Raw genomic sequence first — 22,454 nt, 5'->3', positions numbered from 1 at the left:
TTACTGACTTGATATCGAAATCTTTCAAGGCTTACCACTACCTTATGTTACTGACTTGATATCTAAATCTTCCAAGGTTTACTCCTACCTTATGTTACTGACTTGATATCTTAATCTTCCAAGGCTTACCACTACCTTATGTCACTGACTTGATATCTAAATCGTTCAAGGCTTACCTCTACCTTATGTGACTGACTTGATATCTAAATCTTCCAAGGCTTAACCCTACCTTATGTTACTGACTTGATATCTAAATCTTCCAAGGCCTACCACTACTTTATGTTACTGACTTGATATCTAAATCTTCCAAGGCTTACCCCTACCTTATGTTACTGACTTGATATCAAATCTTCCAAGACTTACCACTACCTTATGTTACTGACTTGATTTTTAAATCTTCCAAGGCTTACCACTACCTTATGTTTCTGACTTGATATCTAAATCTTCCAAGGCTTACCACTACCTTATGTTACTGACTTGATATCTAAATCTTCCAAGACTTACCACTATCTTATGTTAGTGACTTGATATCTTAATCTTCCAAAACTTACCACTACCTTATTTTACTGATTTGATATCTAAATCTTCCAAGGCTTACCACTACCTTATGTTACTGTCTTGATATCTAAATCTTCCAAGACTTACCACTTCCTTATTTTACTGACTTGATATCTAAATCTTCAACGGCTTACCTCTACCTTATGTTACAGACTTGATATTTAAATCTACCAAGGCTTACTACTACCTTATGTTACAGACTTGATATCTAAATCTTCAAAGGCTTACCACTACCTTATGTTACTGACTTGATATCTAAATCTTCCAAGGCTTACCACTACCTTATGTTACTGACTTGATATCTAAATCTTCCAAGGCTTACCACTACCTTATGTTACTGACTTGATATCTAAATCTTCCAAGGCTTAAGCCTACCTTATGTTACTTACTTGATTTTTAAATCTTTCAAGGCTTACCCCTACCTTATGTTACTGACTTGATATCTAAATCTTGCAAGGCTTACCACTACCTTTCGTGTTTTTGACTTGATGTTTAGATCTTCCAAGGCTTACCACTACCTTATGTTACTGACTTGATATCTAAATCTTGCAAGGCTTACCACTACCTTTCTTGTTTCTGACTTGATATTTAGATCTTCCAAGGCTTACCACTACCTTATGTTACTGACTTGATATTGAAATCTTGCAAGGCTTACCACTACCGTTCTTGTTTCTGACTTGATATTTAGATCTTTCAAGGCTTACCACTACCTTATGTTACTGACTTGATATCTAAATCTTGCAAGGCTTACCACTACCTTTCTTGTTTCTGACTTGATATTTAGATCTTCCAAGGCTTACCACTACCTTATGTTACTGACTTGATATTTAGATCATTCAAGGCTTACCCCTACCTTATGTTACTGACTTGATATCTAAATCTACCAAGGCTTACCATTACCTTATGTTACTGACTTGATATCTAAATCTTCATAGGCTTACCACTACCTTATGTTACTGACTTGATATCTTAATCTTCCAAGGCTTACCTCTACCTTATGTTACTGATTTGATATCTAAATCTTCCAAGGCTTAACCCTATCTTATGTTACTGACTTGATATCTAAATCTACCAAGGATTACCATTACCTTATGTTACTGACTTGATATCTAAATCGTTCAAGGTTTACCCCTACCTTATGTTACTGACTTGATATCTAAATCTTCCAAGGCTTACCCCTACCTTATGTTACTGACCTGATATTTATATCATCTAAGGCTTACCACTACCTTATGTTACTGACTTGATATCTAAATCTTCCAAGGCTTACCACTACCCTATGTTACTGACTTGATATCTAAATCTTCCAAGGCTTACCACTACCTTTTCAATTCACAAAATATAGTCCATTGATGTTGATCAATGTATTGATGCCCAAAGGGCCAAGTGAGCTTTTCCCTCCACTTTTCCTCTGTCGTCCGTCGTCGTTAACTTTTTCAAAAATCTTTTCCTCTGAAACTACTGGGCGAAATTAAACCAAACTTGGCCACAATCATCATTAGGGTATCTAGTTGAAAAATTTGTCCGGTTACCCGGCCAACCAACCAAGATGGCCACCATGGCTAAAAATAGAACATAGGGGTAAAATGCAGTTTTTGGCTTATAACTCAAAAACCAAGGCATTTAGAGCAAATCTGACATGGGGTTAGATTGATTTGCAGGTTAAGATCTATCCGCCCTGAAATTTTCAGAATAATTCGACAACCTGTTGTTGGGTTGCTGCCCCTAAATTGGTAATTTTAAGGAAATTTTTCTGTTTTTGGTTATTATCTTGAATATTATTATAGATAGAGATAAAATGTAAACAACAATATTTTCAGCAAAGTAAGATTAACAAATAAGTCAACATGATCGAAATGCTTGTTGAAATTTCCAATTTTGAATCATGCACAAAGATGGACCTTTTACAGGTTGGGAACAACACTCCAAATAAGGGGTACCCATCATTGGAAGAACATAAGAACCCACTGTAAAAAATGAGCACCTTTATATTCATATTTTTTTATGAAACTTTCCTCAAGAACTATGCATCTATCAAGTATTAAATGGTCAAAACAGGTCAAAATTATATTGTGATGTTTCTAAAATGATATCTTCTTTATTAATTTGACCCCGCATTTAGAATAGTTGTTCCAAATATAATGGATTTTCCCACATTTGAGTTAAAAATCTTAAAAATTTTCTTTCTTTTTTTTTTAACAGCAAAATGACCCCTTGTTTTAGGGACAGTCCTTCATTTAAGGGACACCACTCTTAAAGGGGGGTTGTCCCAACCTGTTTGTTGGTCTTTGTGAAAAAGAATAGTACTACATCGTGCTTTAAATGATTTAATTGAATACAAAAATAACGTATTATGTCAATAAATTAGTGAAAAAAACTACTATTCAGTTTTATCTTTATGGTAGTACTGCATCATAGAATTTTGTCAATCAGCCAAGCTTTTATCCTTAAGCTGTGTAAGAACCCTCTTTGCAGATGAAAATTCACCTGTGGCAGTGCCATGTTCACGATTTTACACTAGATGAAACAACAAAGTTCAAAATCTAGCATGTTAGAATAATCTTCAGAGAAACGTTTTTGATTAGCTTATTAATTTGATCATGAGAAACACAGAATTTGATTGGCTGAACACGATTGTTTTACCTTGGGAACAAAATAAGGAACAGATGATTTTCACTAAATCGTGTTTTAGAGTTTTGTTTAACGATACCCTTAGTATTAATTTTTTTTAATAAATGCAAGGACGTATTATAAAACGTCCTTGATAAGAGTGAAGAGAATGAACACAGGGCAAACGTACTATATGGTCGAAAGAACTCAGGACGAACAGACCAAGGGCGAACATGTAAACAGGACGAGTCGACCCGATACTGAATTCAAGCATGCGTGCTACAAATATCTACATTAAAAACATCCGGTTACAAGTAAACAAACAACGTTCATGTAGATGAGATGAAGTCTAATAATTTATAGTGATTGTTTTTCAATCCTAATTTACAAATTAAATGATTCAGATGCTTAATCATGTGTAAAAATCGGTGTCAAGAATTGGAAGTTGTTATGAAATAGTAATGCACAGAAACGGATGCGGCATACGGAGGTTCAATGATTTTAAAGTCGGCACCATAGGTCTTCAGAAGACTTGAAGTCTTCTTCCACCAAAAATAGCCAAATCCATCTAAGGTCATCTTTGTCTGAGGGAGTTATAATGGGACAATTATAGAAATGTTTGTTCTAAATTTTTACTGTAAGACATTAAAAAGTAATATACATATAGAAACATTCTTTAAAGATAATTTATAGTACTTTATTTATGTAATTATATATAGGGAAGCACTCCATCTATGTTCACTGGACCACAATCAGCTGTAGAAGGCAGTAAATACAAGTATGTAGAAGTTTCTTCACCAAGAAATAACAACGATATTGCTAGGTTGGAATCGTCAACAAACTTAAATGGTAAATTATATATTATTTGTTTTAAGGAATTATTAATAAAACGATATTCTGGGTTATAAATTATTATGGAAATAAACTCATCATATATACCAGGATGAAATTTTGTATTTACACCAGACGTGCATTTCGTCTACAAAAGACTCATCAGTGACACTCGAATTCAAAAAAGTTAAAAAGGCCAAATAACGTACAAAGTTGAAGAGCATTGAGGACCAAAATTACTAAAAGTTTTGACTAATCAGAATATGCTAGTCTTTCTGTAAAAACCAGTAAAATGCAACCAAAAGAAAGTAAATGTCTCATGAATTAAGAGAATATGCTAGCCTTCCCTTAAAAACAGTATAAAACCAAAAAGATGAAGAAAAAAAATATTTGCTTATTCGCTCTTTTAAAAAAAAAATTTCAGCAATTTGTTATTAAATATAGAATATATTGGGTTATTTTCCTTAACAGCAGGTGACTATTGTTTGACTTTTCAATATCACATGTTTGGTTCGGATACAATGGGAGATCTCAAAATATCAATCGGAGTTACAGCCCCTGAAAATGAAGTATTTATAGAATCTGGTAACCTTGGTGACCAGTGGAACAAGGGAATGGTTACAATTTCTAATGCTGCAGGAATGAAGGTTTGTTTGTTTATAGTTAGATGTCTTTATATAAATGCTATAATTTGCAGGAATGAAGGTTTGTTTGTAAACAATTAGATGTCTTTATATAAATGATATAAGTTAGGTTCTTGATGGGATTACAAAATAGAGAACAATATATATAGAATAAAAAGTTAAAAAAATAATGAATAGAGAAAAATGGGCTAAACAAAAATTACATGTAGTATGGTCCACAAAGCTAAAAATTAACCATTATGTCTTATTTAAAACCCTCTATAAAAAGATAAAATCTGACGGGCAGAAATTTGTAAAAGGTTGAGACCTATTGTGTTTTTTAAAGTCAGAACTGTTGAACATCTTTTACTGATGAGTCTTATGTAGACGAAACGCGCGTCTGGCGTACTAAATTATAATCCTGGTACCTTTGATAACTATTTACACCACTGGGTCGATGCCTCTGCTGGTGGACGTTTCGTCCCCGAGGGTATCACCAGCCCAGTAGTCAGCACTTCGGTGTTGACATGAATATCATCTATGTGGTCATTTTTATAAATTTTCTGTTTACAAAACATTGAATTTTTCGAAAAACTAAGGATTACCTCAGCCGTATTTGGCACAACCTTTTGATATTTTGGATCCTCAATGCTCTTCAACTTTGTATTTGTTTGATTTATAACTATTTTGATATGAGCATCACAAATGAGTCTTATGTAGACGAAACGCGCGTCTGGCGTACTAAATTATAATCCTGGTACCTTTGATAACTATTTACTGGTGTTGAAGCCTTGACCATTTTTTTTCATTTTTGCCTTTCATCTTGAAAATTATATAAAAGGATAGAGAGAAAATCATAATTATGAAAATTATCAACAAGACAATTTGTACATTAAATAACTCCAATGGCTGAAATGGTCAGACTTGAGTTGTTGTCTTTCAATGACGAATGTGTCCATTGTTGAACATAGACCTAGGTGAGCAACACAGGGTCTTTAGCTCAATAGTTTCCTGCTTATTGTTGTGATCCCCCTAAACAATTTCTTTGAATTTGAATAAAATATTAAGGAAATTATCACTGATATATAAATTATATTAATAAACTACTGTAGAAACATTAATTTTTGTGGGGTTAACATTTTGTGGTTTTGTCTATATATAATTATAAGATTTAATGGGGATTTAATTTTGTGGTTTCCATTAAATGGAAGTGCTAGTATATGAAGGTTAATTTTCGTGTTTTTTTTAGTTTCCACTTAAAAACAATGAAATGAAATCCACCACAAACATTTCTGCTTTTACTGTAGTTTATTTTCTGATATAGAAGATTCATTATTTTTCATTCAGTTCCTATTTTTGTTGATTTTCTACAAACTTTAAATTATCTGAGGACGTGACTTTGTAAAAAGCAAAATCAAATATCCATGAAAAACATTTTTAATTCATCACCATTTATTGAACATCACTGAAAATAAATCAATTCACATAAATTAGACTTTTCGGCTAAAATCAAAAATCAATTACCATGAAATTTTTCCTAGAATTGTTTTTTTTTTTTACCAAGATATAATGAGGTGATTTAATTTTACAAATTGTTTATCTTCCAGTTATTTATAGAAGCTAATAAAGGAACAAATTGGGATGGAGATATTGCTATAGATGATATACAACTAATGCTTGGAGCATGTGCTGGTAGTATGTTACTTATTGTGGTTAGGGTTAGGGTTAGGGAGATATTGCTATAGATGATATACAACTAATGCCTGGAGCGTGTGCTGGTAGTATATTACTTATTGTGGTTAGGGTTAGGGTTAGGGAGATATTGCTATAAATGATATACAACTAATGTCTGGAGTGTGTGCTGGTGGTATGTTAATTATTGTGGTTAGGGTTAGGGTTAGGGAGATATTGCTATAGATGATATACAACTAATGCCTGGAGTGTGTGCTGGTGGTATGTTAATTATTGTGGTTAGGGTTAGGGTTAGGGAGATATTGCTATAGATGATATACAACTAATGCCTGGAGCGTGTGCTGGTGGTATGTTTATTATTATGGTTAGGGTTAGGGTTAAGGAGATATTGCTATAGATGATATACAACTAATGCCTAGAGCGTGTGCTGGTGGTATGTTAATTATTGTGGTTAGGGTTAGGGTTAGGGAGATATTGCTTTGGATGATATTTAAATAATGCCTGGAGCGTGTGCTGGTGGTATGTTAATTATTGTGGTTAGGTTAGGGTTAGGGAGATATTGCTATAGATGATATACAACTAATGTCTGGAGTGTTTGCTGGTGGTATGTTAATTATTGTGGTTAGGGTTAGGGTTAGGGAGATATTGCTATAGATGATATACAACTAATGCCTGGAGCGTGTGCTGGTAGTATATTACTTATTGTGGTTAGGGTTAGGGTTAGGGAGATATTGCTATAGATGATATACAACTAATGCCTGGAGCGTGTGCTGGTGGTATGTTAATTATTGTGGTTAGGGTTAGGGTTAGGGAGATATCGCTATAGATGATATACAACTAATGCCTGGAGTGTGTGCTGGTGGTATGTTAATTATTGTGGTTAGGGTTAGGGTTAGGGAGATATTGCTATAGATGATATTCAACTAATGCCTGGAGCATGTGCTGGTGGTATGTTAATTATTGTGGTTAGGGTTAGGGTTAGGGAGATATTGCTATAGATGATATACAACTAATGCATGGAGCATGTTCTAGTGGTCTGTTAATTATTGTGGTTAGGGTAAGGGTTAGGGAGATATTGCTAAAGATGATATACAACTAATGTCTTGAGTGTGTGCTGGTGGTATGTTAATTATTATGGTTAGGGTTAGGGAGATATTGCTAAAGATGATATACAACTAATGCCTGGAGCGTGTGCTGGTGGTATGTTAATTATTGTGGTTAGGGTTAGGGTTAGGGAGATATTGCTATAGATGATATACAACTAATGCCTGGAGCGTGTGCAGGTGGTATGTTAATTATTACTGTTAGGGTTAGGGAGATATTGCTATATATGATGTACAACTAATGTCTGGAGTGTGTGCTGGTGGTATGTTAATTATTGTGGTTAGGGTTAGGGTTAGGGAGATATTGCTATAGATGATATACAACTAATGCCTGGAGCGTGTGCAGGTGGTATGTTAATTATTACTGTTAGGGTTAGGGAGATATTGCTATATATGATGTACAACTAATGTCTGGAGTCTGTGCTGGTGGTATGTTAATTATTGTGGTTAGGGTTAGGGTTAGGGAGATATTGCTAAAGATGATATACAACTAATGCCTGGAGCGTGTGCTGGTGGTATGTTAATAATTGTGGTTAGGGTTAGCGAGATATTGCTATAGATGATATACAACTAATGCCTGGAGTGTGTGATGGTGGTATGTTAATTATTGTGGTTAGGGTTAGGGTTAGGGAGATATTGCTATAGATGATATACAACTAATGCTTTGAGTGTGTGCTGGTGGTATGTTAATTATAGTGCTTAAGGTTAGGGTTAGGGAGATATTGCTATAGATGATATACAACTAATGCCTGGTGTGTGTGCTGGTGGTATGTTAATTATTGTGGTTAGGGTTAGGGTTAGGGAGATATTGCTATAGATGATATACAACTAATGCCTGGAGCGTGTGCAGGTGGTATGTTAATTATTACTGTTAGGGTTAAGGAGATATTGCTATATATGATGTACAACTAATGTCTGGAGTGTGTGCTGGTGGTATGTTAATTATTGTGGTTAGGGTTAGGGTTAGGGAGATATTGCTATAGATGATATACAACTAATGCCTGGAGCGTGTGCAGGTGGTATGTTAATTATTACTGTTAGGGTTAGGGAGATATTGCTATATATGATGTACAACTAATGTCTGGAGTGTGTGCTGGTGGTATGTTAATTATTGTGGTTAGGGTTAGGGTTAGGGAGATATTGCTATAGATGATATACAACTAATGCCTAGAGCGTGTGCTGGTGGTATGTTAATTATTGTGGTTAGGGTTAGGGTTAGGGAGATATTGCTATAGATGATATACAACTAATGTCTGGAGTGTTTGCTGGTGGTATGTTAATTATTGTGGTTAGGGTAAGGGTTAGGGAGACATTGCTATAGATGATATACAACTAATGCCTGGAGCGTGTGATGGTAGTATATTACTTATTGTGGTTAGGGTTAGGGTTAGGGAGATATTGCTATAGATGATATACAACTAATGCCTGGAGCGTGTGCTGGTGGTATGTTAATTATTGTGGTTAGGGTTAGGGTTAGGGAGATATCGCTATAGATGATATACAACTAATGCATGGAGTGTGTGCTGGTGGTATGTTAATTATTGTGGTTAGGGTTAGGGTTAGGGAGATATTGCTATAGATGATATACAACTAATGCATGGAGCATGTTCTAGTGGTCTGTTAATTATTGTGGTTAGGGTAAGGGTTAGGGAGATATTGCTAAAGATGATATACAACTAATGTCTTGAGTGTGTGCTGGTGGTATGTTAATTATTATGGTTAGGGTTAGGGAGATATTGCTAAAGATGATATACAACTAATGCCTGGAGCGTGTGCTGGTGGTATGTTAATTATTGTGGTTAGGGTTAGGGTTAGGGAGATATTGCTATAGATGATATACAACTAATGCCTGGAGCGTGTGCAGGTGGTATGTTAATTATTACTGTTAGGGTTAGGGAGATATTGCTATATATGATGTACAACTAATGTCTGGAGTGTGTGCTGGTGGTATGTTAATTATTGTGGTTAGGGTTAGGGTTAGGGAGATATTGCTATAGATGATATACAACTAATGCCTGGAGCGTGTGCAGGTGGTATGTTAATTATTACTGTTAGGGTTAGGGAGATATTGCTATATATGATGTACAACTAATGTCTGGAGTCTGTGCTGGTGGTATGTTAATTATTGTGGTTAGGGTTAGGGTTAGGGAGATATTGCTAAAGATGATATACAACTAATGCCTGGAGCGTGTGCTGGTGGTATGTTAATAATTGTGGTTAGGGTTAGCGAGATATTGCTATAGATGATATACAACTAATGCCTGGAGTGTGTGATGGTGGTATGTTAATTATTGTGGTTAGGGTTAGGGTTAGGGAGATATTGCTATAGATGATATACAACTAATGCTTTGAGTGTGTGCTGGTGGTATGTTAATTATAGTGCTTAAGGTTAGGGTTAGGGAGATATTGCTATAGATGATATACAACTAATGCCTGGTGTGTGTGCTGGTGGTATGTTAATTATTGTGGTTAGGGTTAGGGTTAGGGAGATATTGCTATAGATGATATACAACTAATGCCTGGAGCGTGTGCAGGTGGTATGTTAATTATTACTGTTAGGGTTAAGGAGATATTGCTATATATGATGTACAACTAATGTCTGGAGTGTGTGCTGGTGGTATGTTAATTATTGTGGTTAGGGTTAGGGTTAGGGAGATATTGCTATAGATGATATACAACTAATGCCTGGAGCGTGTGCAGGTGGTATGTTAATTATTACTGTTAGGGTTAGGGAGATATTGCTATATATGATGTACAACTAATGTCTGGAGTGTGTGCTGGTGGTATGTTAATTATTGTGGTTAGGGTTAGGGTTAGGGAGATATTGCTATAGATGATATACAACTAATGCCTAGAGCGTGTGCTGGTGGTATGTTAATTATTGTGGTTAGGGTTAGGGTTAGGGAGATATTGCTATAGATGATATACAACTAATGTCTGGAGTGTTTGCTGGTGGTATGTTAATTATTGTGGTTAGGGTAAGGGTTAGGGAGACATTGCTATAGATGATATACAACTAATGCCTGGAGCGTGTGATGGTAGTATATTACTTATTGTGGTTAGGGTTAGGGTTAGGGAGATATTGCTATAGATGATATACAACTAATGCCTGGAGCGTGTGCTGGTGGTATGTTAATTATTGTGGTTAGGGTTAGGGTTAGGGAGATATCGCTATAGATGATATACAACTAATGCATGGAGTGTGTGCTGGTGGTATGTTAATTATTGTGGTTAGGGTTAGGGTTAGGGAGATATTGCTATAGATGATATACAACTAATGCATGGAGCATGTTCTAGTGGTCTGTTAATTATTGTGGTTAGGGTAAGGGTTAGGGAGATATTGCTAAAGATGATATACAACTAATGTCTTGAGTGTGTGCTGGTGGTATGTTAATTATTATGGTTAGGGTTAGGGAGATATTGCTAAAGATGATATACAACTAATGCCTGGAGCGTGTGCTGGTGGTATGTTAATTATTGTGGTTAGGGTTAGGGAGATATTGCTATAGATGATATACAACTAATGCCTGGAGTGTGTGATGGTGGTATGTTAATTATTGTGGTTAGGGTTAGGGTTAGGGAGATATTGCTATAGATGATATACAACTAATGCTTTGAGTGTGTGCTGGTGGTATGTTAATTATAGTGCTTAAGGTTAGGGTTAGGGAGATATTGCTATAGATGATATACAACTAATGCCTGGTGTGTGTGCTGGTGGTATGTTAATTATTGTGGTTAGGGTTAGGGTTAGGGAGATATTGCTATAGATGATATACAACTAATGCGTGGAGCGTGTGCAGGTGGTATGTTAATTATTACTGTTAGGGTTAGGGAGATATTGCTATATATGATGTACAACTAATGTCTGGAGTGTATGCTGGTGGTATGTTAATTATTGTGGTTAGGGTTAGGGAGATATTGCTATAGATGATATTCAACTAATGCCTGGAGTGTATGCTGGTGGTATGTTAATTATTGTGGTTAGGTTAGGGTTAGAGAGATATTGCTATAGATGATATACAACTAATGCCTGGAGTGTTTGCTGGTGGTATGTTAATTATAGTGGTTAGGGTTTGGAAGATATTGCTATAGATGATATACAACTAATGCCTGGAGTGTGTGCTGGTGGTATGTTAATTATTGTGGTTAGGGTTAGGGAGATATTGCTATAGATGATATACAACTAATGTCTGGAGTGTGTGCTGGTGGTATGTTGATTATAGTGGTTAGGGTAAGGGTTAGGGAGATATTGCTATAGATGATATTCAACTAATGCCTGGAGCGTGTACTGGTGGTATGTTAATTATTGTGGTTAGGGTTAAGGTTAGGGAGATATTGCTATAGATGATATACAACTAATGCCTGGAGTGTGTGCTGGTGGTATGTAAATTATTGTGGTTAGGTTAGGGTTAGGGAGATATTGCTATAGATGATATTCAACTAATGCCTGGAGTGTGTGCTGGTGGTATGTTAATTATTGTGGTTAGGTTAGGGTTAGGGAGATATTGCTATAGATGATATACAACTAATGCCTGGAGTGTGTGCTGGTGGTATGTTAATTATTGTGGTTAGGTTAGGGTAAGGGAGATATTGCTATAGATGATATACAACTAATGCCTGGAGCGTGTGATGGTGGTATGTTAATTATTATGGTTAGGGTTAGGGTTGGGGAGATATTGCTATAGATGATATTCAACTAATGCCTGGAGTATGTGCTGGTGGTATGTTAATTATTGTGATATATAAAATTGAAAATGGAAATGGGGAATATGTCAAAGAGACAACAACCTGACCATAGAGCAGACAACAGCTGAAGCCCCTCATGTTTACTTTGCCACGTCTGGGATCTGTTTCTGTTTCTGTAAATAACCTGCCAATCAAGGCACACCTCCTTGAACCTGGAGTACAGTATATTATGAAAGAAAGAGTAGGGGTTAATTTTATTGGCACTACTTGGATTAAAGTAGTGACTCTAGAATATGTGATGTTAAGTAACCCTAACCCTTACAAAGAAGGGGATATCCTTTAAATAGTAAAATTTAAACCACAGGAAAATAAACCACTGTATGGTGAGTATCAAGTTTTGATATCAAATTGAGGATGGAAAAGAGGAACGTGTCAAAGGGACAATAACGCGACCAAAGAGCAGACAACAGCTGAAGGCCACCAATTGGTTTTCAATGCAGTGAGAAATGCCCGCATCTGGAGGAATTCTTCAGCTGGCCCCTAAACAAAATTTTATACTATTTAAGTGATAACGGACGTCATACTAAACTCCAAAATATACACTTTCTGTCTGCCTTGTGACCTGTTGAGAGGAACATTGAAATAACACACGTCCATCCATATCAGTGCTCCCACATGTAGAATTCTTGCCAGATTTTTGTCTCCCTTGACGGAGTCAAAAAGCGAGACATAGGTATGCTGTTTCTGGCGTTGGCGGCCGCTTCGGCTTCAACAATATATTAGTTTGTGATTAGGTCTAGTTTATGGTGAACCACTAGTGGTAAGTCAAAGATATTTGGTATGCAGTTGTATACGTATTGGCACATCTCATAACCATGGGAATTATTTGGCTCCACCCCCTCAGTTATGGTCTATTGTCTTTGAAACTTTTCATAGTTTTCATGTATTAGTTTGTGATTAGGTCAGTTTATGAGGAACCACTAGTGGTAAGTTAATGATAATATGTATGCAGTTGTATAAGCATTGGCATATTTCATTTCCATGGAAATTATTTTGCCCCCCCCCCCCCCCCCTTTCGGTCATGGTCTATTGACTTTGAAACTTCGCTTAGTTTTCATGTATTAGTTTGTGATTAGGTCAGTTTATGGGTAACCATTAGTGATAAGTGAATGATACTTGGTATGAAGTTGTATAATTATTGGAATATCACATTTCCATGAAGATTATTTGGCCCCGCCCCGTCATTCCTGGTCAATTGACCTTGAAACTTTTGCTTAAGTTTTCATGCATTATAATCCTGGTACCTTTGATAACTATTATATTAGTTTGTGGTAAGATTGGTTTATGGGGAACCCCTAGTGGTAGGTCAATGATATTTGGTATGCAGTGGTACATGTATTAGCATTGGCACATCCCATTTCCATGGAGATTATTTTACCCCGACCCTCAGTTCTTAATTGACATGTATTTGTTTGTTTAAAGGGAACTTCTTATGATAAGTCAATGGTATTTGGTATGCAGTTGTATAAGTATTGGCACATCTCATTTCCATGGAGATTGTTTATTCGTGTACCTTCAGTCATGGTTCATTGACTTAGAATATTTGTAAAACTTACATGTTATAGTGCTGCTATTTTAATTTCAACATTTGCATTATTGAAACTACAAAAAGCAAGACATATCTCTGTGATAACAGTTTATTATTAAATTTGTACAGTAGATACATATCGGTATAAATGTCAAAAGCAAGTCAATGCTGATCATCTATTTTTAAAATAGTTTTTTTTTTAATCTGGAAATACATGTATTAATTTTCTGAAAATTGTATTATAAGCACTCTCTAGACTTTTATATTTATATCAGCAATGTCGAGGAAAAGTTTGCTAGTATTATAGTATAGATCAAATATTTTTGAAAGGGTTATGGAAATGTTAATTACTTTTGAAATTGCATTGCATTTGCTTTGAAGCAATTTTTTCACTATGATATATATATCAACTTTAAAAGAATGAAAACAATTTTTTTTATTTATCATGGTAATTGTCGATGGACAGATAGAATATGTGCAATTGTTCTTCTATTTAAATGGAAGTTATTGTAGAACCTTGGGAATTGTGCTTTCAAATTTTACGAGCATAATAAGTATCTTATATTATTATTTTTAAACAAGCTAAATAGAAATAAGAATATCTAAAAAAGTTGTCTCAGTGTATTAAGAAGTCATGGTAAAAGGTCCATTATTTTACAGGCAACCCAGTTACAGCTGCACCAACTACCGCTTCACCAACTACGGCTTCACCGACTACGGCTGCACAAACTACCGCTGCACCAACTACGGCTGCACCAGTTACAGCTGCACCAACTACTGCTGCACCAACTACCGATTCACCAACTACGGCTGCACCAACTACAGCTGCACCAACTACGGCTGCACCATCTACGGCTGCACCAACTACTGTTGCACCAGTTACAGCTGCACCAACTACGACTGCACCAACTACGCCTTCATCAACTACGGCTGCACTAACTACCGCTTCAACTACCGCTGCACCAACTACGCCTTCACCAACTACTGCTGCACCAACAACCGCTTCACCAACTACGACTGCACCAACTACGCCTTCACCAACTATGCCTTCACCAACTACGGCTGCACCAACTACGGCTGCACCAACTACGCCTTCACCAACTACGTCTCAACCAACAGGTATTTATTTTGATGTTTTATAGTTACATCTAATCTGTACATCTATATCAACACTTTGTGAGGGATGAAAAGCGGGTAGAAGCCTTCTCATCCAGAATATCAGGAAAATAAATGACAAATCTTGAATACTGTAAATTTATAAATTATTGCAAGGTTTTTGTTTTTGCGAAAAAATACGACAGAGTTGTAAACGCAATAATTTGAACTCGCAATTTGAGTGATTGCAAGATGAAGAACTGGATCTTCCATCTCTGTATTGGATACCTAAACTACATAAGTGTCCTTACAAACAACGGTATATTGCTGGGTCTTCCAAGTGCTCCACGAAACCTCTTTCTAAATTATCAACATCTTTTTTATCAGCAATCAAAGACGGGCTTCAAAGTTATTGTGAAACTGCCTATTCTAGAGGTGGCGTGAATCAGATGTGGATACTTAAAAATTCCAAAGATCTTTTAGAGTACATACAATCTAACTCTCTTTCATCTTGTAACCGTATTAAAACATTTGACTTTTCTACTCTTTACACAAGTATTCCACATTCCAAACTAAAAGACAAATTGAAAGAGTTGGTATTACTTTGCTTCATAAAAAAGAATGGCCAACGTAGATACAAGTATCTTGTCTAAGGCAGGGATAAATCATACCTTGTAAAGAATCACTCTGATTCAAACAAAAAATTCTCTGAAACCGATATTATCAAGATGCTTGATTTCTTGATTGACAACATATTTGTTACGTTCGGAGGACGTGTTTTTCAACAGACTGTCTGCATCCCAATGGGAACAAACTGTGCCCTCTACTTGCCGACTTGTTTCTTTATTATTATGAGGCTGACTTCATGCAGGAACTTCTTAGGAAGAAAGATAAGAAGTTAGCAATATCCTTTAACTCTACTTTCCGCTATATAGATGACGTTCTTTCACTAAACAATTCAAAATTTGGTGACTATGTGGAACGCATCTATCCCATCGAATTGGAGATAAAGGATACTACAGATACAGTTAAGTCGGCTTCATATCTTGACTTACATCTAGAAATTGACAATGAGGGTCGGTTGAAAACAAAACTTTACGACAAAAGAGATGATTTCAGCTTTCTATTGTGAACTTTCCATTTCTAAGTAGCAACATTCCAGCAGCACCTGCATACGGGGTATATATCTCCCAATTGATACGATATTCCCGTGCTTGCATTTCCTATCATGATTTTCTTGATAGAGGGTTACTGCTCACAAGGAAGCTATTAAACCAAGAGTTCCAAATGGTGAAGTTGAAATCATCCCTTCGTAAATTTTACGGACGCCATCACGAGTTGGTTGACCGTTATGGAATAACCGTTTCACAAATGATATCGCATATGTTCCTTACGTCGTAACTACAATCCCCTTCCCTTTCATGAATGTGACCTACCGAATTAGACTATTTACCGGATTTGTAATCACATATTAAGCAACACGACGGGTGCCACATGTGCAGAAGGATCTGCTTACCCTTCCGGAGCACCTGAGATCACCCCTAGTTTTTGGTGGGGTTCGTGTTGTTTATTCTTTAGTTTTCTATGTTGTGTCATGTGTACTATTGTTTTTCTGTTTGTCTTTTTCATGTTTTGCCATGGCGTGGTCAGTTTGTTTTAGATTTATGAGTTTGACTGTCCCTTTGGTATCTTTCGTCCCTCTTTTGAAATATTTTATATTAATTAAACAGAATTTTTCAAAAATTGTAAAAATCAAAATCGCAATAATAAATGCACGCAATTATTTCTGAATTTACAGTATCTTAAAAAATGATGTGTCTTTTCTCTTATCACCATATAATTAAATCCTGATTTTTTAATTCCAGATGATTAGACTTTTAAACTATTCTTCAATAGACTACTTTCATATTACCGACTTTTGACTCCAGAGTTTATATATTTTCGACTGGTTACCTTCACTTACAAAGTATAATGGCACTCAAACATGTACATTTTAATATGGTGCTCCATGTTTTTCTTTTATCTTTTCAGAAGTTACCTAGACATGTACATTTGAGGGTGGTGCTCTACATTTTTCTCTATATTTTCAGATGGCACCTAGACATGTACTTTTTAGGGTGGTGCTCCATGTTTTATCTTATCTTTTCAGATGGCACCTAGACATGTACTTTTGAGGGTGGTGCTCTACGTTTTTCTCTATATTTTCAGATGGCACCCAGACATGTACATTTGCGGGTGTTGCTCCATGTTTTATCTTATCTTTTCAGATGACACCCAGACATGCACATTTGAGGGTGTTCCTCCATGTTTTATCTTATCTTTTCAGATGACACCTAGACATGTACTTTTGAGGGTGGTGCTCTATGTTTTTCTCTATATTTTCAGATGGTACCCAGACATGTACTTTTGAGGGTGGTGCTCTATGTTTTTCTCTATATTTTCAGATGGTACCCAGACATGTACATTTGAAGATGGTGCTCCATGTTTTTTGGTTGAAGCTACAAATGATGATTTTGATTGGACTCTTAGAAGTGTAAGTCAAAGTAAAAAGATTTTATTCATGTAAAATCCAAAATATAGATTGTCAACAACACACAAACTAAGAACAAACATTTATCATTACAATCAATTCCATTACAAATACATAAGATGATAGAATTTATATGTTTAATATATCAGTACAAAACATAAAAAGAAATATAAACAGATATACTGTAAATTCAATTTTTGTATTGATGATCAAATAGCCTCGGTATTACTTCATCATGAACAGATTTATAATTTAGTCTTAGATGCCTTGGTATTACTTCATCATGAACCGATTCATAATTTAGTCTTAGATGCCTGGGTATTACTTCATCATGAGCAGATTTATAATTTAGTCTAAGATGCCTGGGTATTACTTCATCATGAACAGATTTATAATTTTGTCTTAGATGCCTAGGTATTACTTCATCATGAACCGATTTATAATTTAGTCTTAGATGCCTGGGTATTACTTCATCATGAACAGATTTATAATTTAGTCTTAGATGCCTGTGTATAACTCCATCATGAACAGATTTATAATTTAGTCTTAGATGCCTTAGTATTACTTCATCATGAACAGATTTATAATTTAGCTTAGATGCCTGTGTACTACTTTATCATGAACAGATTTATAATTTAGTCTTAGATGCCTAGGTATTACTTCATCATGAACCGATTTATAATTTAGTCTTAGATGCTTGGGTATTACTTCATCATGAAAAGATTTATAATTTAGTCTTAGATAAAATTGAGAAAGGAAATGGTGAATATGTCAAAGCGACAACCACCCGACCATAGAGCAAACAACAGCCGAAGGCAACCAATGGGTCTTCAATGTAGCGAGGATTCCCGCACCCGTAGGTGTCCTTCAGCTGGCCCCTAAAATATGCATAATAGTACAGTGATAATGGACGTCATACTAAACTCCGAATTATACACAAGAAACTAAAATTTAAAATCATACAAGACTAACAAAGGCCAGAGGCTCCTGACTTGGGACAGGCGCAAAATTGCGGCGGGGTTAAACATGTTTATGAGATCTCAACCCTCCCCCTATACCTCTAGCCAATGTAGAAAAGTAAAAAGAATAACAATACGCACATTAAAATTCAGTTCAAGAGAAGTCCGAGTCTGATGTCAAAAGATGTAACAAAAGAAAATAAATAAAATGACAATAATACATAAATAACAACAGACTACTAGCAGTTAACTGACAAGCCAGCTCCAGACCTCAATTAAACTGATTGAAAGATTATGTCTTCATCATATGAATATCAGGTACAATCCCTCCCGTTAGGGGTTTAGTATCATACTATCATAAAATATATGAGAAGAACATAACCCGTGTCATGCCAACAACTGTTTTTTTTAGAAATAAATGTGTTTAGTTCCGATGCAAAGACCCTATCAGTGAATCAATGTTAAAGCCAAAATATGCAATCTTTAATGACCTGACAACAGTATCGTAACTATATCCCCTTTTAATAAGTCTATTTAAAGGTTTTGTTAGTTTCTGAGGAGAATACTGACATTTTTGTGCTTTATAAAGAATATTTCCATAAAATTTTGGATGTGAAATACCTGAACGTATAAGATGTCTGCATGTTGAGTTATATTTACGAATTATTTCCTTATACCGGTGATAAAATTTAGTAAATGTTTTGACCAGTTTGTGATATCGAAAACCCTGGTGTAATAATTTTTCAGTAATACATAAATTTCTCTCGCTAAAATCAAATACATTGTTACATACACGAGCGAATCGTACAAGTTGAGATATATAAACACCATAAGATGATGACAAGGGAACGTCACCATCTAAAAATGGATAATTAACAATAGGAAATGAAAAATCATCTCTTTTATCATAAATTTTTGTATTAAAGGGGTACTAGCTACGAGATATATAAAAAATCTAAAGTAAGATTTTTTTTTGTTTAATCAATAATGAAAGTGAAATAGTGAAATAATAATTCGCTTTTAGCAGCCAAAATAGTTCAATTTTATCAAATTAAGCGAAGAAACATTGATATTTGCTAATTCACTTGCAAGTGAATCAGTCGACCTCATTAAATCCGTATTCATGTGAACTTCAGTTTAACCCCTAGCTAGAGATTGACAACGCATGCATTGTACGTGTACTGGTTATTTTTAAAGAAAAAGAATGTCAACAATGAAAGTGAAACTAAGGTAAACCATTTGATAACTTATTCGATCCATATAAAATCATTCTAATACGGTTAAAAACAATGGGAAACATATATGTTTAATCTATAAAATAAAATCAAACAGACCTATAAAAATCTAATTGCACGTGTTGGTTTAATCTATTCATATCTTTATTATGTTTACATCGCTTATATGGTCATTTGAGGTCAAATCGATAGTTAATTAGATGGCGTGTGGACTAAAATTCACACGAAACGAACCTACATATTCTCTACCCCATGCTCTGTAAACTGTTTCTTTTGGACTTTTGGTAGTTTGGATAAATTTTTTACATTGTTATAAATCAAATATGAGAATTTGAGACAAATCTGTGACCATGAATTTGACAGCTAGTGCCCCTTTAAGCTTCCCGTTTATGATATAGATATCAAGATCGAGGAAAGGGCAGTGGTCATTGTTATCATTAGCTTTATTTAAAGTAAGTTCTACAGGATAAATTTCTTTAGTATACATACTGAAGTCGTCATTATTTAGAGCCAATATATCATCCAAATATCTAAAAGTATTGTTAAATTTTTGTATCAAATGTTGTTTTGATGGGTCTTTGCTAATTTTAGTCATAAATTGTAACTCATAACAATACAAAAACAGGTCCGCAATAAGTGGTGCACAGTTAGTCCCCATTGGAATTCCAATAACTTGACGATATACGGAATCTCCAAAGCGAACAAAAATGTTATCAAGTAAAAATTCAAGTGCATAAATAGTATCAAAGCATGTCCAATTGACATAGTTCTTTTGTTTATTGCTACTAAAAAATGATCTAAAAGAGTTTGAACATATGTACTCGCATTCCGACTTTTTAAATGCCCAGTTAATTAGGGATGTGAATTTTTTCTTAATAAGAATATGAGGCAAAGTGGTATATAGGGTAGAAAAATCAAAACTTTGAACAGATTCAAAATCACCAATATATGCATGCAATTTATCAAGTACTTCCAACGAGTTTTTGACACTCCAAAAGTAATTAATTCCACTATTTTCAAAGGCCTTATTTGAACAATTTATTATCAGGTTTTTTATTGTACCAAGTGTACTAGTAAGTAAAACAGACAATTTAGTAGTTGAACAATGGCTGGAAGATGAAATAAATCTATATTTGTAAGGTTTTTTGTGCAGCTTCGGAAGCCAGTACATAGTTGGGACTTTCATTGTGTTTGGTTCTGCTTGTAAAGAAGTAGCTAAAAGTTTATGTTTGTTACAGATGTCGTTTTCTGAAAATGAAGTCAGTTGGAATGTTGGTGAATTCGTGATTTCCTTTTGCAGAACCTCTATATAAAATTTACGTCAAACAATAATGATATTATTAGCAGCTTTATCAGCCGGGACAAAAACAAATTCCTTGGCTAGTTCTGTTAGTTTATTTTTGATACGCGAAATAGGGTTTTTATAGTTTTTGTTGAGGGTAAAATGTTCTTTAAAATGTTGTATTCGAATATCAACTATCTTCATTATTGAATTAAAAAAAGAGTCCAAAGATTTTTTGTCAGCTTTTTCCCGTTTTACCCATTTCAAACAGTAGGAGCGGAGTGAGTCGTTGATGATATTACGACACTCATTCCAGTTAATAGTTGACGGGGGACGATATTTAGGTCCTTTACTGAGGAATGATTTTAACTCTCGGTCGCGAACGATGTTAAGGTCTCCTGTTATAACATGGGAAATTGGTCCATAGGTGTATTCTGAATTACTGCAATTACACGACATAGGTGTATTTTCAGTGATATTTACATCTTTACACAATTGGCTATAATTAAACACATATTTTCGGGTAGATTTCTTGTAAATATAACAAATGAGAGGGAGTTCAGTATTATCAAAATATCCAGGAATTTGGTCTTTAACAGAATGGTCGTTAAAAATACCGGCAATATTTACAAAATCAAAACCTTTATTGACATACTTTATTTTAATAAAATGTTTTTTATGATCTTCAGGGCGATCAATTTTTGGAAACAGTTTAGAATAACAATATGCCATTATAATTTGGACAATTATGCCTGTGTATAACTCCATCATGAACAGATTTATAATTTAGTCTTAGATGCCTTGGTATTACTTCATCATGAACAGATTTATAATTTAGTCTAAGATGCCTGGGAACTACTTCATCATGAACAGATTTATAATTTAGTCTTAGATGCCTGTGTATAACTCAATCATGAACAGATTTATAATTTAGTCTTAGATGCCTTGGTATTACTTCATCATGAACAGATTTATAATTTAGCTTAGATGCCTGGGTATACCTCCATCATGAACAGATTTATAATTTAGTCTTAGATGCCTAGATATTACTTCATCATCAACAGATTTATAATTTAGTCTTAGATGCCTGGGTATTACTTCATCATGAACCGATTTATAATTTAGTCTTAGATGCCTGGGTATTACTTCATCATGAACAGATTTATAATTTAGTCTTAGATGCCTCAGTATTACTTCATCATGTTCAGAATTATAATTAAGTCTTAGATGCCTAGGTATTACTTCATCATGAACCGATTTATAATTTAATCTTAAATGCCTGGGTATAACTTCATCATGAACAGATTAATAATTAAGTCTTTGATGACTGGGTATAACTTCATCATGAACAGATTTATTATGTAATCTTAAATGCCTGGGTATTACTTCATCATGAACAGATTTATAATTTAGTCTTAGATGCCTTGGTATTACTTTATCATGAACAGATTTATAATTTAGTCTCAGATGCCTGGGTATTACGTCATCATGAACAGATTTATAATTTAGTCTCAGATGCCTGTGTATAACTTCATCATCAACAGATTTATAATTTAGTCTTTGATGACTGGGTATAACTTCACCATGAACAGATTTATAATTTAGTCTCAGATGCCAGGGTATTACTTTATCATGAACAGATTTATAATTTAGTCTCAGATG

At 34.9% G+C, this 22,454-nt stretch overlaps 1 protein-coding gene across 10 annotated transcripts in view; it reads left to right on the top strand.

Annotated features, from left to right (window-relative positions):
• The window catches only part of LOC139524914 (MAM and LDL-receptor class A domain-containing protein 1-like), a 228,158-nt gene that overhangs the window by 106,964 nt on the left and 98,740 nt on the right, over positions 1-22,454 (top strand). For 8 of the 10 annotated variants that reach the window (XM_071320091.1, XM_071320086.1, XM_071320088.1 and 5 more), the window contains 5 exons: positions 3,888-4,017; positions 4,471-4,646; positions 6,230-6,317; positions 14,352-14,810; positions 17,231-17,319. In XM_071320091.1, coding sequence (XP_071176192.1) covers positions 3,888-4,017; positions 4,471-4,646; positions 6,230-6,317; positions 14,352-14,810; positions 17,231-17,319 — 942 coding nt within the window. The remainder of the gene's footprint in view (positions 1-3,887; positions 4,018-4,470; positions 4,647-6,229; positions 6,318-14,351; positions 14,811-17,230; positions 17,320-22,454) is intronic. The other 2 variants (XM_071320085.1, XM_071320082.1) reach the window with 2 other exon arrangements.

Source organism: Mytilus edulis, chromosome 5 (assembly GCF_963676685.1).
Source record: "Mytilus edulis chromosome 5, xbMytEdul2.2, whole genome shotgun sequence".
Lineage (NCBI taxonomy): Eukaryota > Metazoa > Mollusca > Bivalvia > Mytilida > Mytilidae > Mytilus > Mytilus edulis.
The sequence above is the reverse complement of the archived record's forward strand: the minus strand, read 5'-3'. Positions and strand labels throughout refer to the sequence as shown.